This window comes from Corvus cornix, chromosome 1A (genome assembly GCF_000738735.6).
Source record: "Corvus cornix cornix isolate S_Up_H32 chromosome 1A, ASM73873v5, whole genome shotgun sequence".
Taxonomy (NCBI): domain Eukaryota; kingdom Metazoa; phylum Chordata; class Aves; order Passeriformes; family Corvidae; genus Corvus; species Corvus cornix.
In genome coordinates, this window is record NC_047057.1 from 62,847,452 (window position 1) to 62,865,665 (window position 18,214).

An 18,214-nucleotide genomic window follows, 5' to 3' on the forward strand; every position below is an offset into this window, starting at 1 on the left:
CTGGATGTGATGATTTTAAAGCTCTTTTCCACCCTAAACAACTCCATGGCTCAATACCCACCTCCTCTTATCGAGTACCCTGCGTATGTGGCATTGCTTTCCTTTTGCTTTCTTGCTCCATCTACTGGAACCAGTTCTACATGTCATTGGAATGAACAAAATATATCAGGGGTATATTTATTTATTCTATTTAAGAAAAAAAAAGAAAAGGAAAAAAAAAAAAGAAACTCCTTAATCCAGTCTTTACAGTTGATTTATTTTAGTTTTATGGCTAAGTCCACATTTTGTAAACTAAATCTTGCCTTTTTTCAGGCTCTTAATCAGTCCTGGCATTAAGAATACTATTCTAGATCTAAATATCCTCATAGCGTTGTGTCCTTACTGACCTTCTGTGTTTCCAAACTCTTATGAAAATATGTTGCTGTATCTCAAAAGATTAGATGTAGCAACACAACAACAAGTAGTCAAAATCCTGTCCTAGCATCAACAGAGGATGTTTTGTTGAATTTAGTTGAGAGTTGTGCAAGTCATATATAGCCATCTTGTTAAAAATAATGATCATTTGAAAAAAAGCTTTGTAACAGATGGAAGAGAAACTAAAAAACTAGATGCCAGAGGAAAGCTTAAACCACACCTGTAGGACTGAATATAAGATTATTGTCATGTTTGTTTGCCCCTTATTTAAAGTGGCTACTGGAAAAGCTCTGGGAAAATAATCCTCTTAAGACTTAGCTCATTAGGAGAGGGCTCTCTGATAAGTGCTGGGTAGAAAATATTAGAAGTTCTCTGTGTATCCATTCAGCTAAAAACTCCACATCTTTTTGATTGGGTTTCTGCTGCCTTTTGTGCTTAAAATGCATCAGAGAAATCAGGGGTCACTCCAGAAATGGACTTTACCTTGTGGGACAGATTCAGGTAGGGCTGTGATCTTTTCCTGTGATTTTCCTTTAAGCAGGGAACAGTTTCCTCCAGCAAAGAATGAGGCTGTGGACTGGAATACGACACTGGGAGGCTCTGACACACCAGCAAAAATTGTCCAGAGCCCCTCATTACCCCCACAGCTTCATGGACCTGCTTCCCTGCTCCCCCAGATCCACCGTCCTAACTAAATTCCTTCTGGTTTTAAAGGCACAACTTGCATTGTCTTTCCCAAAAGTGCATGGTTCAGTGGGAGGGCTGCAGTAGCCTTTCCAAGCTGCTGGATCACATTGCTTCCCTGTTATAATTGCATCCCTGAACATACCAAAGCAGAGGCTACAATGTGAGATAACAGGGAGCCTGTTACAAGGATTGGTATATGTGACATAAACTGCAAGGATTTAACCAGATGGTGCATCAGTATTCCTTATATATTTAAATTCAGGGATCATAGCTTTCAAAAGTGACTCAAGGTTGTGTCTGCCTTAAGTCCTTCCCACATGGAAGCACAGGGTGATAACTGTTCTGAAAACCAAGTTCACTAAAGCCAGCCCTAACACCAGGATGAAGGCAGACAAAATCAGCCAGTCGGTTTTGGAGGGTGATCCCATCTCTGGAAAATGCAGGGTCAAATCCCAAGCTGCTGGCTGTGCACATTTTCCACAGTGGGACTCACTGAAGGCCACAGCAGTGGAAGTTTGCTGGGGATGCACATTTTTCCACTGCTATCACAATTTCTCTACATAACTGGTTAAAAGCTGCACACAGAATTGCATAGAGGCAAAGAAAACTCTGCTCAAGGGGACACTGAAGCCAAAAGAAAGACTTCCATTGATTCCAGTGAGGTTTGGATCTGCCTTGCCTCAGGTGGCTGCATTAGAGACATATATAATCCTTTGATAGTAACCATTTTGCTCATTAAAGCTGTATCTGTGGAACCAGGCTTGGAAACACTGTGAGTAGAAGAGTTGTTGTTGGTGAGAGTCCTAAGAATCAGGAAAAGTAAAGCTGCAGGATTGTGTCAACAAACAACTGAAAATACACATAAATAAAAATATTTCGTTAGATCATTATGCACGAACAAAGAGCATTATCAGTCTGTCTCAGGAGTTGTTATGGAATCTGGTTGATTTTAACAATTCCACTGGGGGTGGGAAAGAGGCAGCAAGGCACCCTGTTAATTAATGCACCCATTAATAATTTAATAATCAATTAATAATTGAGTACATTTGCAGATGATGGGTAAAGGATGGGACCTGCAGAGAATATTCAGAGTTTTGGTAGTACTGAGGGATTTAGGACAGATGAAAACACATTTAGAAAACAACTCGTGCAGACCTCTCCTTGAAAATGGTGCGTGTGGTGCATACAGACTCTGTACTCATTTTGTGCTAAAAGTATTCTTCAGCCTCCACTGTCTGTGGGCCTTTCAGATGAACCACGGACTGATGGCCCTTGCAAGGTAAGAGCTGGGAGTTCAGGTGTAAATCCTCCTCCTCTCTCTACCTTTGAGTGCAATTCTACTGTTGTATCTGAAATTTTGTGCTCCTGGACACACAAGACATCCTATCCAGTACAAGGTGTGCAAGAATTTACCTACAAAGAATAGCTCACAAAAAAACTGGTTTATATTTTCTTTTCAAAAGCAAAATAATTAGACCAGACAGGGAACAGAGAGACCATCTGTGGTTAATTAAAGGGTGAGACTGCAGACCAGCAACAGATGTTATATTGCTGTAGTCAGAGGAGTTTATTGCTAACAGTGGTGAATATTGTGCATGGTGAACTGGGTATTTCCAAGTAATGATTTAACAGGCAGACTTCCACAGAGGTCACACTTTTCTTCCTGGAAAAAGAAAGGGTTTGAGTGTCATGAATGTTGGAGTTGCAGGAGAGGTCTAGATAGCAAAGTTTTCTATATCCTGAGATGAGGACTGAAAAGCCAGTGAAACCCATCACAAAAAGAGGTATCTAGGGCTGATGATTAAAAAAGTGGGCAGGTCTGCATGAAGAAGACATGGCAGAAAAGGCCAACATTCCCACAGCTTCACTGAGTTCCGGAAAGCCCCCTTCAAAACTGGAGATAAGCAGAGTGAGAGGGTTCGTGTGGCTGCGTGGATCAGATGGACCCTCTAACTGATGGCATTTGAGCATGCAGTGACTCTGGAGCAGGAGCTCCTTCCAGCTGGGTCCATTTCTTCTCCTGAGTAACTCCTGAAAGCTGTCTGAAACTGCCCTGCACCAACTGTCCCAGGGAGAAATTGTGGTAAGTGGAGCAGCAAACTCCATGGAGTTTCTGCTGGACAGAGGGTGAACTCACCTCACATTGCCTGACCTGACAGTTGGAGCTGGTAAGGCTTTATAAAAGCCATTCCATTTCTCCCTTTTGTTGTTTCCTTTTTGCACTGTTCTGATTAGATGTGCAGGCACAAATGTTCCCATTGATGAGGCTCCATGGATCCTAGAGTGTGGATCTGGAGGTTTGGGACTAGGTGTCGTACCCAGTGTGGTGTTAGCTACCCACACACAGAGACATGCTGGTTTTCATTCGTTTGCCTGTTTAATTGGGGTTTCCATTTTCTATCTGGAGTGGTCCAAAATGGCTATGAAATTCTGCACTAAATTTCTACACAATTCCTTCCCTGCTTACTTTTTCCCCCTTTCCTCTGCAGAGATTTTAGCTGGTTTTCATTGCTAAAGCAAGGAGTAACAATAGCCCACAGGTTTCATTACCTTTGTGCCTCTTCTTCCATCCCGATTCCCTTGGTCCCTATGGAGAGCTCTCCATGCACATCTCTTGGAACAGCCATTCCCTGCTTCTGAGACACAACTTGTGGCAAGGGGGAGATCTGTGGGTAGACTTACAATTATCCTGCTGATAAAAAGGGGGCAGATAAAGTCTGGCTTTGTCCGAAAACGATAAGCTGGAAACTGAGAATGACCGAATACCTGATCAGTGATCTACAATTACAGCAGCTGATGGGAAGCAGTGTCAGGAGAATCCAGAGGTTGCCATAGAAATGCAACAAAGGCTGCAATCCTCAGGGAGTGCACCTGAGTCAGGTACCGGACGTGCAGGGATCCTCAGTGAATGAAACTCTCAAGTTTAAGGGAAAAATGGCAAGCATATCAGAGATAAAGATAATTGAGCTGCCTGTCCTGTTTGCGATATCAGGGGAGATCCCATCTGGACATCAGCCGGGATTGCTGCCATGCCTCTTTCCCAGCCTTGTTTGGGTGAAATATATAAGCCTCAGGAGAACCTGCAGAGCATCAGTGTACATCTGCTGGCTTCTCTAGTTCCTTGTGCTAGGAAATCTAGAAAAACTTTATCATTTTTGGACAGTGGCAAGCATTTCAGTTGCTTGTTATGGAAATCCTGTGTAACAACAGCCTAATGCACTTGACTTTGGGATAACATTTTTCTGACTGCTTTGGAGTGACTCACAGTTTTTTAAAAGGTATTTCCTGGGTGGAGGGAGGGTGTACAAAATGTACAAAATGGTTCTATTTTAAGGAAACCCTTAACTATGAATATCCTTCATCAAACAAGCCACTGGCAAGGAGGGTGCCATGCAACCTGCGTGCAATCTCTTTCTAAATCCATTTCTGCATGCCCTCCCACATTCTTGGAAAGAGGAGAGGAAGAATTATGACAATCAAGATTGATATTTCTACTGTTTAGAAACATATTTTCTCCCCATCAGAGGCTTTTTGGAGTGAAGAGAACTGATTGAATTTCAATAAACTAGAGTTGCAAAAAACAGAGATACTTCCAAAGCCCCAACAGTTTCAAATCCCCAGATTCACCAGCAGAGCATTCTCTTGGTGTAAAAGAGGGAATAGATGTTATTAATACTGACTGTCTTAGTACATTAGACCATGGAATCCCCAACAGGGCTTGCTGGCCTTTTGAAAGTAAAATGAGACAATTTGTTTTTGAGGAGATACCATTCTCTCATTTAAACGTTGATCTTAGAGGCTGAAAATCAAAGGTAATGTCTCAGCCCTGTCACAGATTTCCATGAGAGAGCCAAAGTCTTAAAAAGCAAACAAACAAACAAACAAACAAAAAAAATCATTCAATCAACTAGCAAAATTAAAACAAAACAAAGCAAAACAGTGAGTTTTCACAGGGAAAAAGAGGAAAACATTTGGAGAGGACTGACTTTTTTTCAACAAAGTTAAACATTTGTAACTTTATTTAAGATGATGTTATCTTTTCAAATTTCATTACCATATAGAAGGGATAAATAACCCAAAAGTAAATTTTAAAAATGAAACTCCAAAATTTTTTTTTTTTTCATTTCAGCCCACTCTGAAACAGTTCTCCCATTTTGATTTGCCTTAGTTTGGGCACTGAATGAAAAAAAGAAATTATTTTCACATCTCCCGTTATGTTACCAAAAGTTGTCACAGAGAAAAATCTTTTCATCTAAAACATTAATAAAATCTTAGGCTTCATAAATACATAAAATAAGATTATTATGTTAAAGAGCAATCCTGAATAGAATGCCTGAAACTGAAGTACTTCTTTTGGTTTGTATTTTTTATGGTTTTGACAGTATTGTTGAGAAGACAAAATTAGAACAAAACCTTTTATCCAGCCTCTGAATTTCAAGCTGGGTTAGAGGCAGAATCTACAGGAAAAGAAACAGATTTTTTTAAGGAAGTTTAATTTTCATTCATGACAGAATAAAGTTATTCCTTAAATGCTTGTAGGTGAAAGCTTGGTTAGTGACTATGTTTATCTTCCAATGAAATACAGTTCTGCAAAATATTTTACTTTACGGAAACTCACAACAGCAGCGATTTTTGTTACTTTACGTGCAGTGTACATGGAGATGCCATATGATTTGCAGGGCTTGATTCCATTCTCACTCCTCAGCTTTGCACTGGTGGTTCAGTGGCGTGACTCCTCTTGACACTGGCTGAATTCCAAGTCTAAGCGAGAGGAGAATCAAACATGCGAGGTTTGGTTTTTGGTTTTTTGTTCAGGACAATGAATGCCAAGGAGCTTCCCTGGTTCTGGCAGCTTCAGCCATTCTAATGCACGTGTTGTGGCCTCCCTGCTCACCAGCACATGCATTCCAGCTCCTGCTAAGCAAAACACAATATATCCATAGATGCAAGTGCCCAGTGACTTAAATTCCTTCTGTTCCCACATCTCCCAGAGCCCTGCGTGCCCTCCAGAGGTGGCACTGTGTGGCAGTGTAGGTTAGGAAGGCACAAAGACTCCTTGAGGCTCCACGTTTGCAAACCCTCTGCTAGCAGCTACAGGCGATGAGCTGTGTGTATCTCTCCATGGTCAGTCCTTCCCAGGGTCAGTCCAACCTGCCCAAAGATAGAGACTGCAGCAGGAGTGTCCCCATGCCCCACCAGGCATCTGCAGGAGGAGGGGTGGTTGCCAGGAGAACTCCTGCCAGGAGAATTCCTGCATGCCTCCCCAGCTTGCATGCATCATCACCACAAGAACCAGCTATAGCCACAATACAGCCCTTAACGGGCACTGATGAAATCTGGAAATGCTGCAGCCCCGAGAGCAGTTAAATTGTAATGGAGACCCTCACATCTGGAGATTCTAAGGAAGCAAAAGAGCTTTCTTCTACTCCCTGTCCCTTGTCTCTCCCTCCCTTGCTCCACATTCAGAATCACATCACACAGTAAGCAGAGGTAAGCACAGGCTGTTCCCTTCCCCCCTGAGTCACACCACGGTGTGCTGTGAGCTGAAGGAGGTGAAGCTGCCCTTGGGGCTGCGGTGACACTGGGAGAAGCTGGCAGCCCTGGTCCTTTTGCTTTTGGTCCCACTCCTGTGTTTCCGCTTGTCACGTGCGATAAAGCTTTCGATCAGCTTCAGCTTTTCGTGCTCTTCCTTCAGGAAGAAGTCAACAAGCAAAGTCTTCTCCTTTTTGATCTGTTCACTGATGTCCTTGGGGATGTCAGGGATTATCCAGTCAACCAGAACACTGAGGAACATCACCAAGTTCTGCAAGCACAGCAACAGATGGGAAGCAAGGATGAAAAATACAAAATACTTGCACTGGAGCAAAACCAAACCTTTGTTATAGCTATGAGACAGATGTCAAACACATTTTGCTGGTGGTGTGTAGTAGTAAGCAGCTGAGTGAGGCTTTATTTCAAGAAGCAGCTCAGGTTTGTGCACAGCTACTCCTCAGTGTAGAGGCTGAATTAAACACGTGCTTCAGTTAGGTTTGAAATGGGAAAGGACTTGGAATCATGAAATAATTCATTGCCTTAGTAACTAAACCATCATTATTCTTTACAGGTATCCAAAGGTGCCCATTTCTCAACATCCAGTTCCTTGATAGTGAGTTCAGAATCCATTAATGTAAGGACATCCCTCAATGCTATCAAAAATCCTACAACACAAGACAAAGACACTCTTGTGTTTCCAGTGTGGCCTGAGCACACAGCAGACAACTTTCATGGCCATTCTGTCTTCAAATCCTTCTGTCTGCTGACAAGCAGGATTGTTTTTACACTACCACAGCGTGCAAGCCACAACCCCAAACCTCAGGTGTCAGGGTGATTACAGGTGGTGCTCATACCATCGAGCAGGAAGCAGACTGGGAAAAACCTTCTGCTTGCTTGTGAAATCTATAGATAAGCGATGCTTTGTATTGTCATGATAATGCTCTGAGAAGTGCTGCGTTGTGTAATGCCTTGAAACGTGTAAGAACAGTTTGCTGACAGGGCTGCTAGCATGAACTCTCTGTCCCCATCCGAGACAATGGAGCTAATTAACCAGGGAATGCTCTCTGGCAGAGCAGGCACAGGGTTTGAAGCCCAGCAGAACCAGTTGCTTTCAACTGCTTTGAAGCCAGTGGTGGAAAATTACTGAAGGCACAGCAAAGAAGCAGAAGAGGGCAATACAAACCAGGCAAGATTCATAGAAACACTTGGCAGGTGAGGACAAAAGAAAGGCAAATTTCAAAAAGAGGGATGGGCCCAATTTGGCTGTGGAAGTATCCCACATCGTGGAGGAGAGCAGAAGGAAGCCATTTGGAAGGCAAGCCATGACAGCAAATCCCTTGCTAATGAAATCTCCACACTGGGGACAATTTACTGCGCTCAATTCAAGAAAGTAGCAAAAATCCTTAGAGGATTTATTACTTCTGTTTGTTTCTTGCTTTGGGTAAAGAACAGCAGTTAACAAGCCTATACAGCATTTATGTGCTTTTTAAAAGTGGTTCCTCTGAGAGTATAAAAATGACAGAGTCCACTTAAACATTCAGAGCCTGGAGTGTTTTGGGGATTACTGCTAGTGCCAAGGGCTAAGAGAAACTGTGGGTCTTGCCTTCCATGTCTATTGGACATGGGCTGCTTTGGAACATGCATTTGGATCCATTTATGATGATATTTCTGTGGCTGAAAGTGAAGCAACTCAGCAGCCTTACCTGAAACAGAATCACAAAAGCCAAGCGAGCAGATAAGACTGCCCAGAACTGCTTAGAAAACTCGTACTGGTGCGGGGACCAAGGTGGTTCTCTGTAGTCTTTGAACCTGGAGATGGAGACAGCTCGGTTATCACAGTTCCAGCAATTTCCTCCAGCACCAATAGCTGTGATTAACGTCATTTTCCAATCACGAAACCTAAAGAATTAAATCCTCCAGATGTTCCTACTTCAAGCCTTATTATGAAATACAGCTTCAGAATTAGAGCTGGACTACCTCCACTGAATTTAACTCAGTCTGGTTTTCACAGTTGTAACGTTGGAAATGTCAAGATTTTATAGGATTGACAAATGTCCCCTTTATTTTCTTAATGTAAATTGACATCAGTGTACAGGGAATAAAATGCTGAAATGAAAGCAGAGAGATAGTCCAAGGCATTTTCAGATTGAAGGAGATAAACCTGCATTCATGTCACCTAAACCTTGATTAATTCAGGGAATAATTCAGCCCACATAAAACGTGACGCACGCTTTGGTGATTCCTGTCTTTGCATTAACGAAAGGGGGAGCCATGGGAAAGGCACTTCCTAAATTAACTGTCTAGCCTTGGACAGGATAAAACAGAGCCTTAGTGGTTTGGTGTAAAGACTTGCTTTTAGTATTATCATCAATCATTTGGAAGTAAACAACAGGCTAATAAAAATCACAGATGCTCCTAAATTGGAAAGTTTTGCAAATAGCAGGAAACGCAGAAAGCAATAAGAAATGAAGACAGGAAACACAATGAGAATAACACGGGGAAATGGAAAATAATTAAAATTAAAACACTTGAAGGATCTTTGAAGACATAGTATTTGAAAGTGGAAATAGCCTGGAGCTTGCAGTGGCCAGCAAGCGAGCACACGTTTGAAATATGGCAGCAGGACAGTCTATGACTTGTGGGTGTATCAACAAAAGTCATGATGGTGCTGGGAGGGGAATTAGCCTTTCTCTGAACAGCCCAGGTAAATCCACACCTGGAATGCTGCATTCAGCCATTCAGCTGTGCAGATTCCAGAGGGGGGAAAAAAAAGAAAGAGAGGAAAAAAAAAAAAAAAAAAAAAGGAAACCAAAGAAAAATATAGCAACAAATTGAAGGCAGTTCAGGAGAACAGTACAAGGGCTGAGGAGACTGACTCACCGGGAAGATTAAAGAGCAGCACATGTATTGCTCCACTTTGGTAAGTAACAGCCACAGTTGGACATGATAACCATGCGCAAATTGTGCCCTCAGGACTGAAAGGGATAATTTAGTGCTGTTCCCAGTGTTTGACTAGGAGTAATGGGATGAAATTAAGAAAGGGAAAATCTGTTTTGAATACCACAAAACCCGTCCTGACAGTAAGATTCATTAGACTGTGCAAAAGCCTCCGTTGGGGGATAATGGAGAAGGTTCATATATAAAATCTGTCAGCTTCAGTTTGCAGGTGCACTTGCCAAAATTACCTTCAGGTTCTACCCACATGGTTTTGCATGTTAAATCACAGGCTTGCCATCCACGCATCCCCTACATCCTGCCGCTCCCCACCCCCAAGAAACTGAGTCTGGAATGCTGGATGTGGTTCTATGCTGCAGCTTCTGGAGACAAAGGACACAAGGTGCAGCCCACAAGGAGGAGAAAACCACTTTAAATTGGGGGCTGTGTTAGTTGAGGGAAGAACTCCCTGGGCTGTGTTAGCCCCTGGATGGTTTTGCTTGGTGGTGCACGCGCAAGTCCTGACTTGGGATTCCTGTGCTGTTCCTGCACTGCCAGATCCCCCCTCTGGTCCCTTTCTGGACATTGCAGGCTCCCACATGTTGCTCAAATCTGTAAAAGTGCTGCATCAAGAGACAAAGACAGTTCCCTTGAATTTAATCTGTTTGAACATCAAAGCCAAGGAAAACCACTGAGTTTCTTGTGGACTTTGCTGACCACTATAAATCAATCCCAGTCTTGAAACGGAGCCCGGGTTCACCTGAAAGGGTCACCAACTGTGGTGGGTTTTCCATTTAATGCATTCTGAGCTGCACAAACTATGTAAGTGTTGCAGGACATCAGACCCCATGGAAATTTCACCTGTCTCAGCTGGGAATCACACTGCTTGTGATGCCTGATCCTACACTCAACAGAACATGAGCAAATGATCCATGGTGAAGGAAAATGTTGCCAGAGCTACAGATGAGGTAGCTGGGCCTCCTCCCCACCTCCCTTTTTAATTATTCTCTGGCACATGGGGGCTCCAAAGGGCCTTTTCTAACCCCTGTATTCTACAGATAGTTTCTTTCCTACAAGGACCATCTTTTCAGCTCAAGAAGCATTTGGACAATACCCTCGGGTGTGATTTTTGGGGTGTTCTGTGCATGGCCAGGATTTGATGGTCCTTGTGGGTCCCTTCCCACTCAAGATATTCCACAACTCTATGATTCCCTCTCTTCTTCAGTGCTTCACTCTTAAAATATTTGATTCAGCAGGTGTGGTAGTGTCATAGGTTAGCAAGCATAGTCCCGGAAGGGATGTCCTTGCTAAGGGGTGCTTACAGCTTCCTCTGGGACCTAACAGAACCTATCAGCTGGCCAGTTTGAATATGGACAATTCTTTAAGCCACTTAAAATTGTGACCGCCTCTGTGATCCACACTTAAGAATAGACAAACCCCCCACAGCTCTCTCTCTCTCTCATTTCCAGCACTGGGACAGGTGGCTGCGGGCCCCGTGTGGGGGCCAGCGGGCCCGGCCAGGCCCTGCTCGGGGCTAGGCTGGGCTGGGCCACGGCCATCCTGGAGCCGATGGACCTGTTCCAGCCGTGGAACGCCCCCCACTGCCTTGCTGTGGGCAGCCGGAGCGGCTCGGCTCTCCCCCCCTCTCCACTGCAATACGAAAAATTCAGCATTCCAGCTGCAAAGCTGCAAGGCCGAGGTGAGATTAACCCTTTTATTGCTGTGAAGAGCTCAACTTGCAAGCAAAAGCACCTGCGCTGAGATAGGCAGATGCTGACGCAGCTGTAATTTCATGAGAAGTTTGGACTGGGAGAGATGGACCAGATGAGGACTTTTGCTCCAAACGGGAAAGGAGAAACCTCAGTTCCTAGAGATGCTCCCAGAGATAGTCCTAAAGATGAAGATGAGGAAGACCCTTTGCTCCCAGGGAAGGAGAAGGGCCTCTGTTTTTTGTTTCTGAACAGCTCAACCTTAAAATTGTACCCCAAAAACCTTCAAGAGTGGACCCTCGAAAGCAGTTGCGGGAAAAGCTGCAAGTCGGGGGAAAGGACTCACACGCAGGCAGAGAGACTCCTCTTCCTAAATGGACTGAACAATATTTGGAAGTGGGCGGCTATCTCGTTGTGATAATGTTTTCATAGCATGAGCAAGAAGAGACTTCTCTTTCTAAATGGACTGAACAAGGTTATTATGGAAGTGGTAAACAGACTGAACATCTTAAGGGTTGTCTTTTTACATTGTCAGTGGGAGAAGGGAGGAAGGTGGGGGGAGGAGGAGAGTTCTGAAGGTGTGGTATAATTTTTTTTTCCTTCTTTTAGGTCTGTTAATAAACTTCTTTATATTCTTTCAAGTTTGGTGCCTGCTTTGCATTTCTCCTAATTCTTATCACACAGAAGATAAACAGTAATGAGTATTTTAGACCAAACCACTACACTAAATTGGTGTTTCTGCCTGCTTACAAACCCAACCCGCTACAGGTAGGAACAGCAACCAACCAGTGCTGCAAAGACTATTGTGTTTACAAAATAGCAAGCAACTGGAATTCCACTGAAAAAGGACAAGAATTTGAAGTAGTCAACATGGTTGAAGAACATAGCACAGAAAAATTCTGAGGGAGAATAGAAAATCAGAAAAGGGGGAAGAGAGGCTGGGTGGAGAGAACCTCACAATACTTGGACAAACATGAACAGAAGCCAGAGCTAAGAGAAAGACGCTATAGTATTTCAGAAGGGTATTGTGTGGGGGGAAAAAGAAGACTGGTTAAAAAAGCAAATCAAACTGTGTATGTAGGTGGAACTGCAAATCAGTCCAAATAAGCTAATCTGTTTAATTTCCTTCTTCAGCTTGTCTTTCAGAAGAAATTGGAGAAAACATCCACAATCACAGAACCAGAAGTGCAGGAGTATATAAAAATTAGGGAAAAATATTAGCATCCAGCATTCATCATTAGGAGTAGATGAGATGAGTCCCATGACATTAAGAAAATATATTCAAAGACATTTTATAAATTTGCTGAATGTTGGAGCAGACCCATGTTAAAGGAAAAGTCCCTTTAATGACTCCATATCTGCTGCTTCCTTCTTTTCAGTGTGACCAGCAGGTTTTTATGTCCTCCATTATCATACAAGACTACAAGGACTAAAAGGGACAAACCAATAAAAATATCCATATCTTAGCAAGATTTGCTTTTAATTTGCCTTCAGCTACACAAATGCCATTTCCTCCCCCCACAAAAAGTAAAATTACAACTACTACTGTGCATCAGAACGGCGTTACAGCAACATTTATTTGGAAGTAGTGCCAAAGAGTTCACAGCACTGGAGAAAATGCTGCTCTAAATATTTGAAGAATGTATTCTGTATGTTGAGTGGCAGTTGTTTCTGGCTTGTTAAGGTTATTTTAAAGATACCTTAATCTCTGGCAGTGCCCGTAAGGAGCAAAACGCAGCCTCATTGCAACCACATTTATCTCCAGAGGTCACAGAAATCTAAGAATAAGAGAGGTCAGCTTGTTCCCAACGCATTTGCCAGAAACAGAAATACAGATTTTATTTCCAGCTTGAGGGGCAGTGTTTGGTTGCCTGTCTCTTGGGACACAAGTTAGAGACCCCATACTTTATCACAGTGATAGTCCTGTCCAAAGCTGAGATTTTGATAAGATTCAAATGAGGCAGATCATAATGAGAAACAGTGTTTGTGGATGCTGGCATCTTTTCCCAATTGTTTCCTGATAATAGAAGAGAAATGCTCCCATAGTTTTGTCTCACTCAGGCTAACACACGGTCAAACACTAATCTTTTTCTTCTTCTCAGTCTCTTAGATGATATCATCAGGCAGGGACCACTTTTATACCCAGTGTAGATTATTCCCTCCTCCCTGTATTTGGGGTCTCTTGAGTATTTGGCTGTATATGGCCATACTAACATGAGGAGTGCCTTTCACCCTGGTTGTCAATGCACACATTTCCAAACACCAGCACTTAGACACCATGAACAGAGGCCAGTGGCTGACACAAGGTAAAGAGCAGCATAGTGAAAGTAGCAAAGTCACAGTGAAGTGGATCAAGATGCTTGTTGAAGGAAAACACGGGCTAATTTAGGGATAAAAAATTTAAAAGTTCTAGGAATTGAGGGTGGAAAAGCCTTTCACAGACTTACAAATCTGTTAGAAAGTCCAGAGATGCTGCATACTCTCAGAGGGAATATTTTGCTAACAAGCAACTCCTGGCAGCAGAAATGGGGAATAGCAGAGCTCACATGCTGATAAGGTGCTTGAAAGTTAGGAGTCCACTCATCTATCCTGTGCTGTAGTCAAGGTGAGAGAGTAGGTACCCCGCAAAGGCAATCCCAACAGCAGAGGGACAGATTTCTCTCCCTGTTTACCCTGCTTCCAGTGAAGAAACTGGGATTTTTGTGGGTTATAGTTGGGCAAGGTGTATACCCTGCTTAAAATCAGTGTGAAATATATTGCACATCAAAGCAAGGGAGGGAAAACCACTCTAAATTAAGGCTCTCCTTAAATAAATGGAAGAGGAACTTTTATAAAGATTTTGTGCCATTGCAGAGACCAAGAACAGGGTGATTTCAAGGCAGTCAAAAAGGAAGGTGAGACAGGCTGTTGAATATAGCACTGGCCCAAAGAAGCTCAGTTTTGAACAGCCTGGGGTTGTAATGCCTTAAACCAGCTCTTTGAATTTCTGCGTATTATTATAAAAATACAAAGTTATTTTGAAAGCTGGAGCCACATTAGTGATTTCTCATGCAAACTGGAATTACCCCATCTGTATCTGGTATTTGGGACATATTTTAAAGGAAGTTGAGCCTTGTTTTCCCAGTCTGAAAAGATGAATCTGAAATATAAGACACGTAGACAGCAACTGGTGAAGGTTTTAAGACAGGCATAATATATTGAAAACTCAGATCTCAGTGAGTAAGGAATGAATTTAATAAAGAAAAAGAAAGTCTGGCTCTAATTACTGGGTGCCCATTTAAAAAAATCATTATTTTTAGTGAAAGCTATGTCTTTCAATAAAGAAAGTTTTTGTTTGCTTTTTTTTTTATCAAGTCTGTCTAAATTGTTTATTTTGCCTTTTAATGCCCTGAAAAAACTGTTTTAAAGACCTTGTAACACAGTGAGAATACTATAAAAGCTGCACATTCAAAATCACCTTTTCAGAGGCACATGAATATTGCTGAATATGTGGCCATATAACTGAATTTTATCAATTCCCACTTTTAAAAATGACATTAAGAGCCAAGGAAATTCCCTTGACTGTGCCAGCTGTCCTCACTTTACCTGCAGAAGGAAACCTCCTGTGCAAACAGGGAGTTTTCTGGCTGTGTCCCAGCCTTGAGCTGACTGACATTGAAGTATGAGAGGGTGTGATTGATGAAGCCATGCATGGTTCCATTCTGGCTGTATGCATATTGATACATAAGGCGTGGGATGAAATCGGAGGTGACAGCGATGACAAAAGCCTGAGGGATGGAAAAACAAAACAAACAACCAAATAACAGCATTGTGAATCTGTGTCTCCAGGTTAATTAATTCAGGGGAAAATTTTAATGTTCAGGTGAATTTAGAGTGGTGATGAAGGGAGAGTTATATGCCCAGAATTGGTACAGAATACTTGTACACAAACGCACAGTGATCTGCTCTGTCTCTCTTGGTGAAGGCTGTGTTAAGGAAGTAGCAAAAGCAATTAATGGACTGTCCATTTCTCCAATTAGTTTCATCTCTGGAGCCATATGGAGGTTTATCACTAGTTTTAAAAAAACCCACAACAAGACCTAATAGCCAGTTGGGCTATAATTAGGGCTATATTTTGGTGTAGTTACACCAAACCTGTTGAGTGTAAAGGTCCATTTTCTGCTCTGCATCAGGATTCACACATCTCACATGAGGGGATCTCATGCTGGTATTAAACTCTTACAAGACTGGTATCCCATAAGACTGGTGTAATTGTGGAGGCAGTCAGTCACAGAAGTCTCTAGATCATCTCAACAAGAATCCCTTTGATTTCTCCTCTGGACTCATTCCTGTTGGAGCAGGTCCAGAGGAGCCTGTGAAGATGATCAGAGGGATGGAGCCCCTGTGCTGTGGAGACAGGCCGAGAGAATTGGGATTGTTCAGCCTGGAAAAGAGAAGGATTTGGGAGGAGACCTTAGAGCCTCTTCCAGTGCCTGAAGAGATTTCAAGAGACCTGGAGAGGGGCTTCTTACAGGGGCTGGAGTGACAGGACAAGGGGCACTGGCTTCAAACTTACAGAGAGCAGGTTTAGATGGGATATTAGGAAAAAATTCTTCCCTGTGAGGGTGCTGAGGCCCTGGCACAGGTTGCCCAGAGCAGCTGTGGCTGCCCCATCCCTGGCAGTGTTCCAGGCCAGGTTGGATGGGGCTCTGAGGGAGCTGGGATAGTGGAAGGTGTCCCTGCCCATGGCAGGGAGTTGGAATGAGATGGGCTTTAAGGTCCCATCCAACCCCAAACATTCTGTGATCCTATGACAATTGAATACTACATTTTGCTAAATAATAATTTCCTGTGTCAATATTATCCAGATGGAGAAGGAGAATTGGGCATTCAGTATTTTTTTTTCGAATGGGTATGTACATATTTACATTTCTTTCAAGAAAGGTGTCTAACTGATACTTTAATGGAATCTCCAGGAAATAAATATTTCCAGAGTTTGATTGACACAGGAAATAATCAAGGATCATAAATCTGCAAAGTGTATTCAGATAAAAACAAGAGACTGCAGAGTTTTTCTCCTCCAGCACAGCTCAGTGCTGGACAGCTGAAATCTGTGTCTGACAGTGAGATTATGGGGATGTGCAGGGTCCCACAGATTTCCTACCTTAAATCCTGGAAACTGGAGAGCCGTAAGTGAACAATGCTCCGCCCAAGTGAAACAACACTGCTCCTCTGGAGGCATTAGAGTGCTGTGCTGTTGTGCTGGGAGCTATTTTATCAAAGAAATTGCATACCACCTCTCCACAAGTTCTCCCTTCAGTAGTGAAAATCATCTGCCTTTCTAAATGGCTTTGATATCTTTAAAATTTATGGTATTAGTCCATGATCTTAAAGGTCTTTTCCAACCTAAGTGATTCTATGAATTAATGACCTGTAGGTTAAAAACCCACTAGTAACTCTTAGGATTAAACTCCTAGGGCATGAGATTTTTTTATCCTAAAGTATATACAGGAAAATTTTACTTAGGGAGTACATACAGAAGAATAAACATAATATATCTGAATTCTGATGTATTTGAGAAATTGAGAAAATTAGACTTTGCTTTTAAATTATGTTGAAGGGATAATAAATTATAAACAATTATAAACAATAATTTTTTTTTAATTACATTGAAGGAACAGTATAAACTCCCAAGATCATGGTTAGAAACTGGTGTAACCAAACACTTACATTAATGATCACTGAAAGCTTTCCAATACCACTTAAAATGTTATACCAAATACCTGTAAGTGAAAAAAAAAAAGAACTTATTAATGGGTTCATTATAAATTTTCTTCTTTTTTGATTGTATTTTTGGTCTTATCTTCACTGCAATGCTCTTTCATTACTCACCTATATCTTTTGCTCTCACTGTGTCTGGCCTCCTCAGCTCAGTAACAAATTTTTTTGCATCGAGACGGACCTCGATGATGTTGTTCAGAAGAGCAAAGAGAGGGGCCAGAGGGAAGGAGGCAACAAAGAGTGTGACAAAGCCAAACTGGATAACTGGAAAAAAAAAAAAAAAAGCAATGTTTTTTGACAGCTTCTGAAGGGAGCAGCTGAGAGTAAATTGTTGATGAGCTTTGTGCGTTACCAACCCCATAAAATTCCACTTCCCAGTTTGGTCCCAGGAATAAATATCCCAGAGTAGGGCCATGAAGAGACAAAGGTTTGTCACTATGCTTTATGAATGTTTCCAATAGCTTCAAGTTGCTAGTACAAGCACAAGCCAAAGGAAATAATAAATTTAATAAAGGCCAAAGGGTTCAGGGTCTATTCTTCTGCATTTATACATAATTAACTGATTAGTCCATGCTGTTTCTTTCCTGTCCTTTTCCCTGTAAGGAAAATGATACACAATCAAGCAATAGAAGAAAATCTACAAGGTGCCACAAGTTCTTCCCAGCTTCCTTTAAAAAACTTGGTGGCAGCCTGTGAAAAGCAGGAACAGAAGCATCTTTGTGGATGCAGGAGCTGGTGGTGGTGTGCAGCACTTTCATCCCTCCTTTTGTAACTGACATCCTCCAAGTTCAGAAGTGTTCCTCTTTAAATCTTTACAAAGGTGAATTTTGCATATATATATATATAAATAATAAATCTGACTGTGATCTACATCTCAGAGTAGAAAAAATATTAGCATAGAAAAGGTGTTGGTGTGTATGAGGCCATAGATACTGTGGCTTCTTTCTTGGCAAGCCCCTGTATAAGTTCTCTCTCCACTGAGGGAGGAATTGCACTTTTTTTGTGACAATAGCACATTATTCTGTGTACATAGCACAGTATTATACTTTAAAATCATTTCCTTCAGTGCTGTTGTCACAACCTACAGCTCACCCTTGAAACAGTTTTGCCCAGGACCTTCTCTCACATACACCTTTTTTTGTGTACAGGTTGCAAGTCCTCTGACATTTCCCCTTTCT

The 18,214-nt window shown here is 42.2% G+C and overlaps 1 protein-coding gene across 1 annotated transcript in view; it reads right to left on the reverse strand.

Moving 5' to 3' along the window:
* Positions 1 to 257: 257 nt before the first annotated feature.
* ANO2 (anoctamin 2) overlaps positions 258 to 18,214 on the reverse strand; it is a 187,613-nt gene continuing 169,656 nt past the window's right edge. The window contains exons 21-25 of the mRNA XM_019292734.3: positions 17,148 to 17,300; positions 16,986 to 17,038; positions 14,862 to 15,043; positions 8,337 to 8,442; positions 258 to 6,904 (exon numbers count right to left, since the gene is read on the reverse strand). Of these exons, the coding sequence (XP_019148279.3) occupies positions 6,623 to 6,904; positions 8,337 to 8,442; positions 14,862 to 15,043; positions 16,986 to 17,038; positions 17,148 to 17,300 (776 nt within the window). The 3' untranslated portion in view covers positions 258 to 6,622. The remainder of the gene's footprint in view (positions 6,905 to 8,336; positions 8,443 to 14,861; positions 15,044 to 16,985; positions 17,039 to 17,147; positions 17,301 to 18,214) is intronic.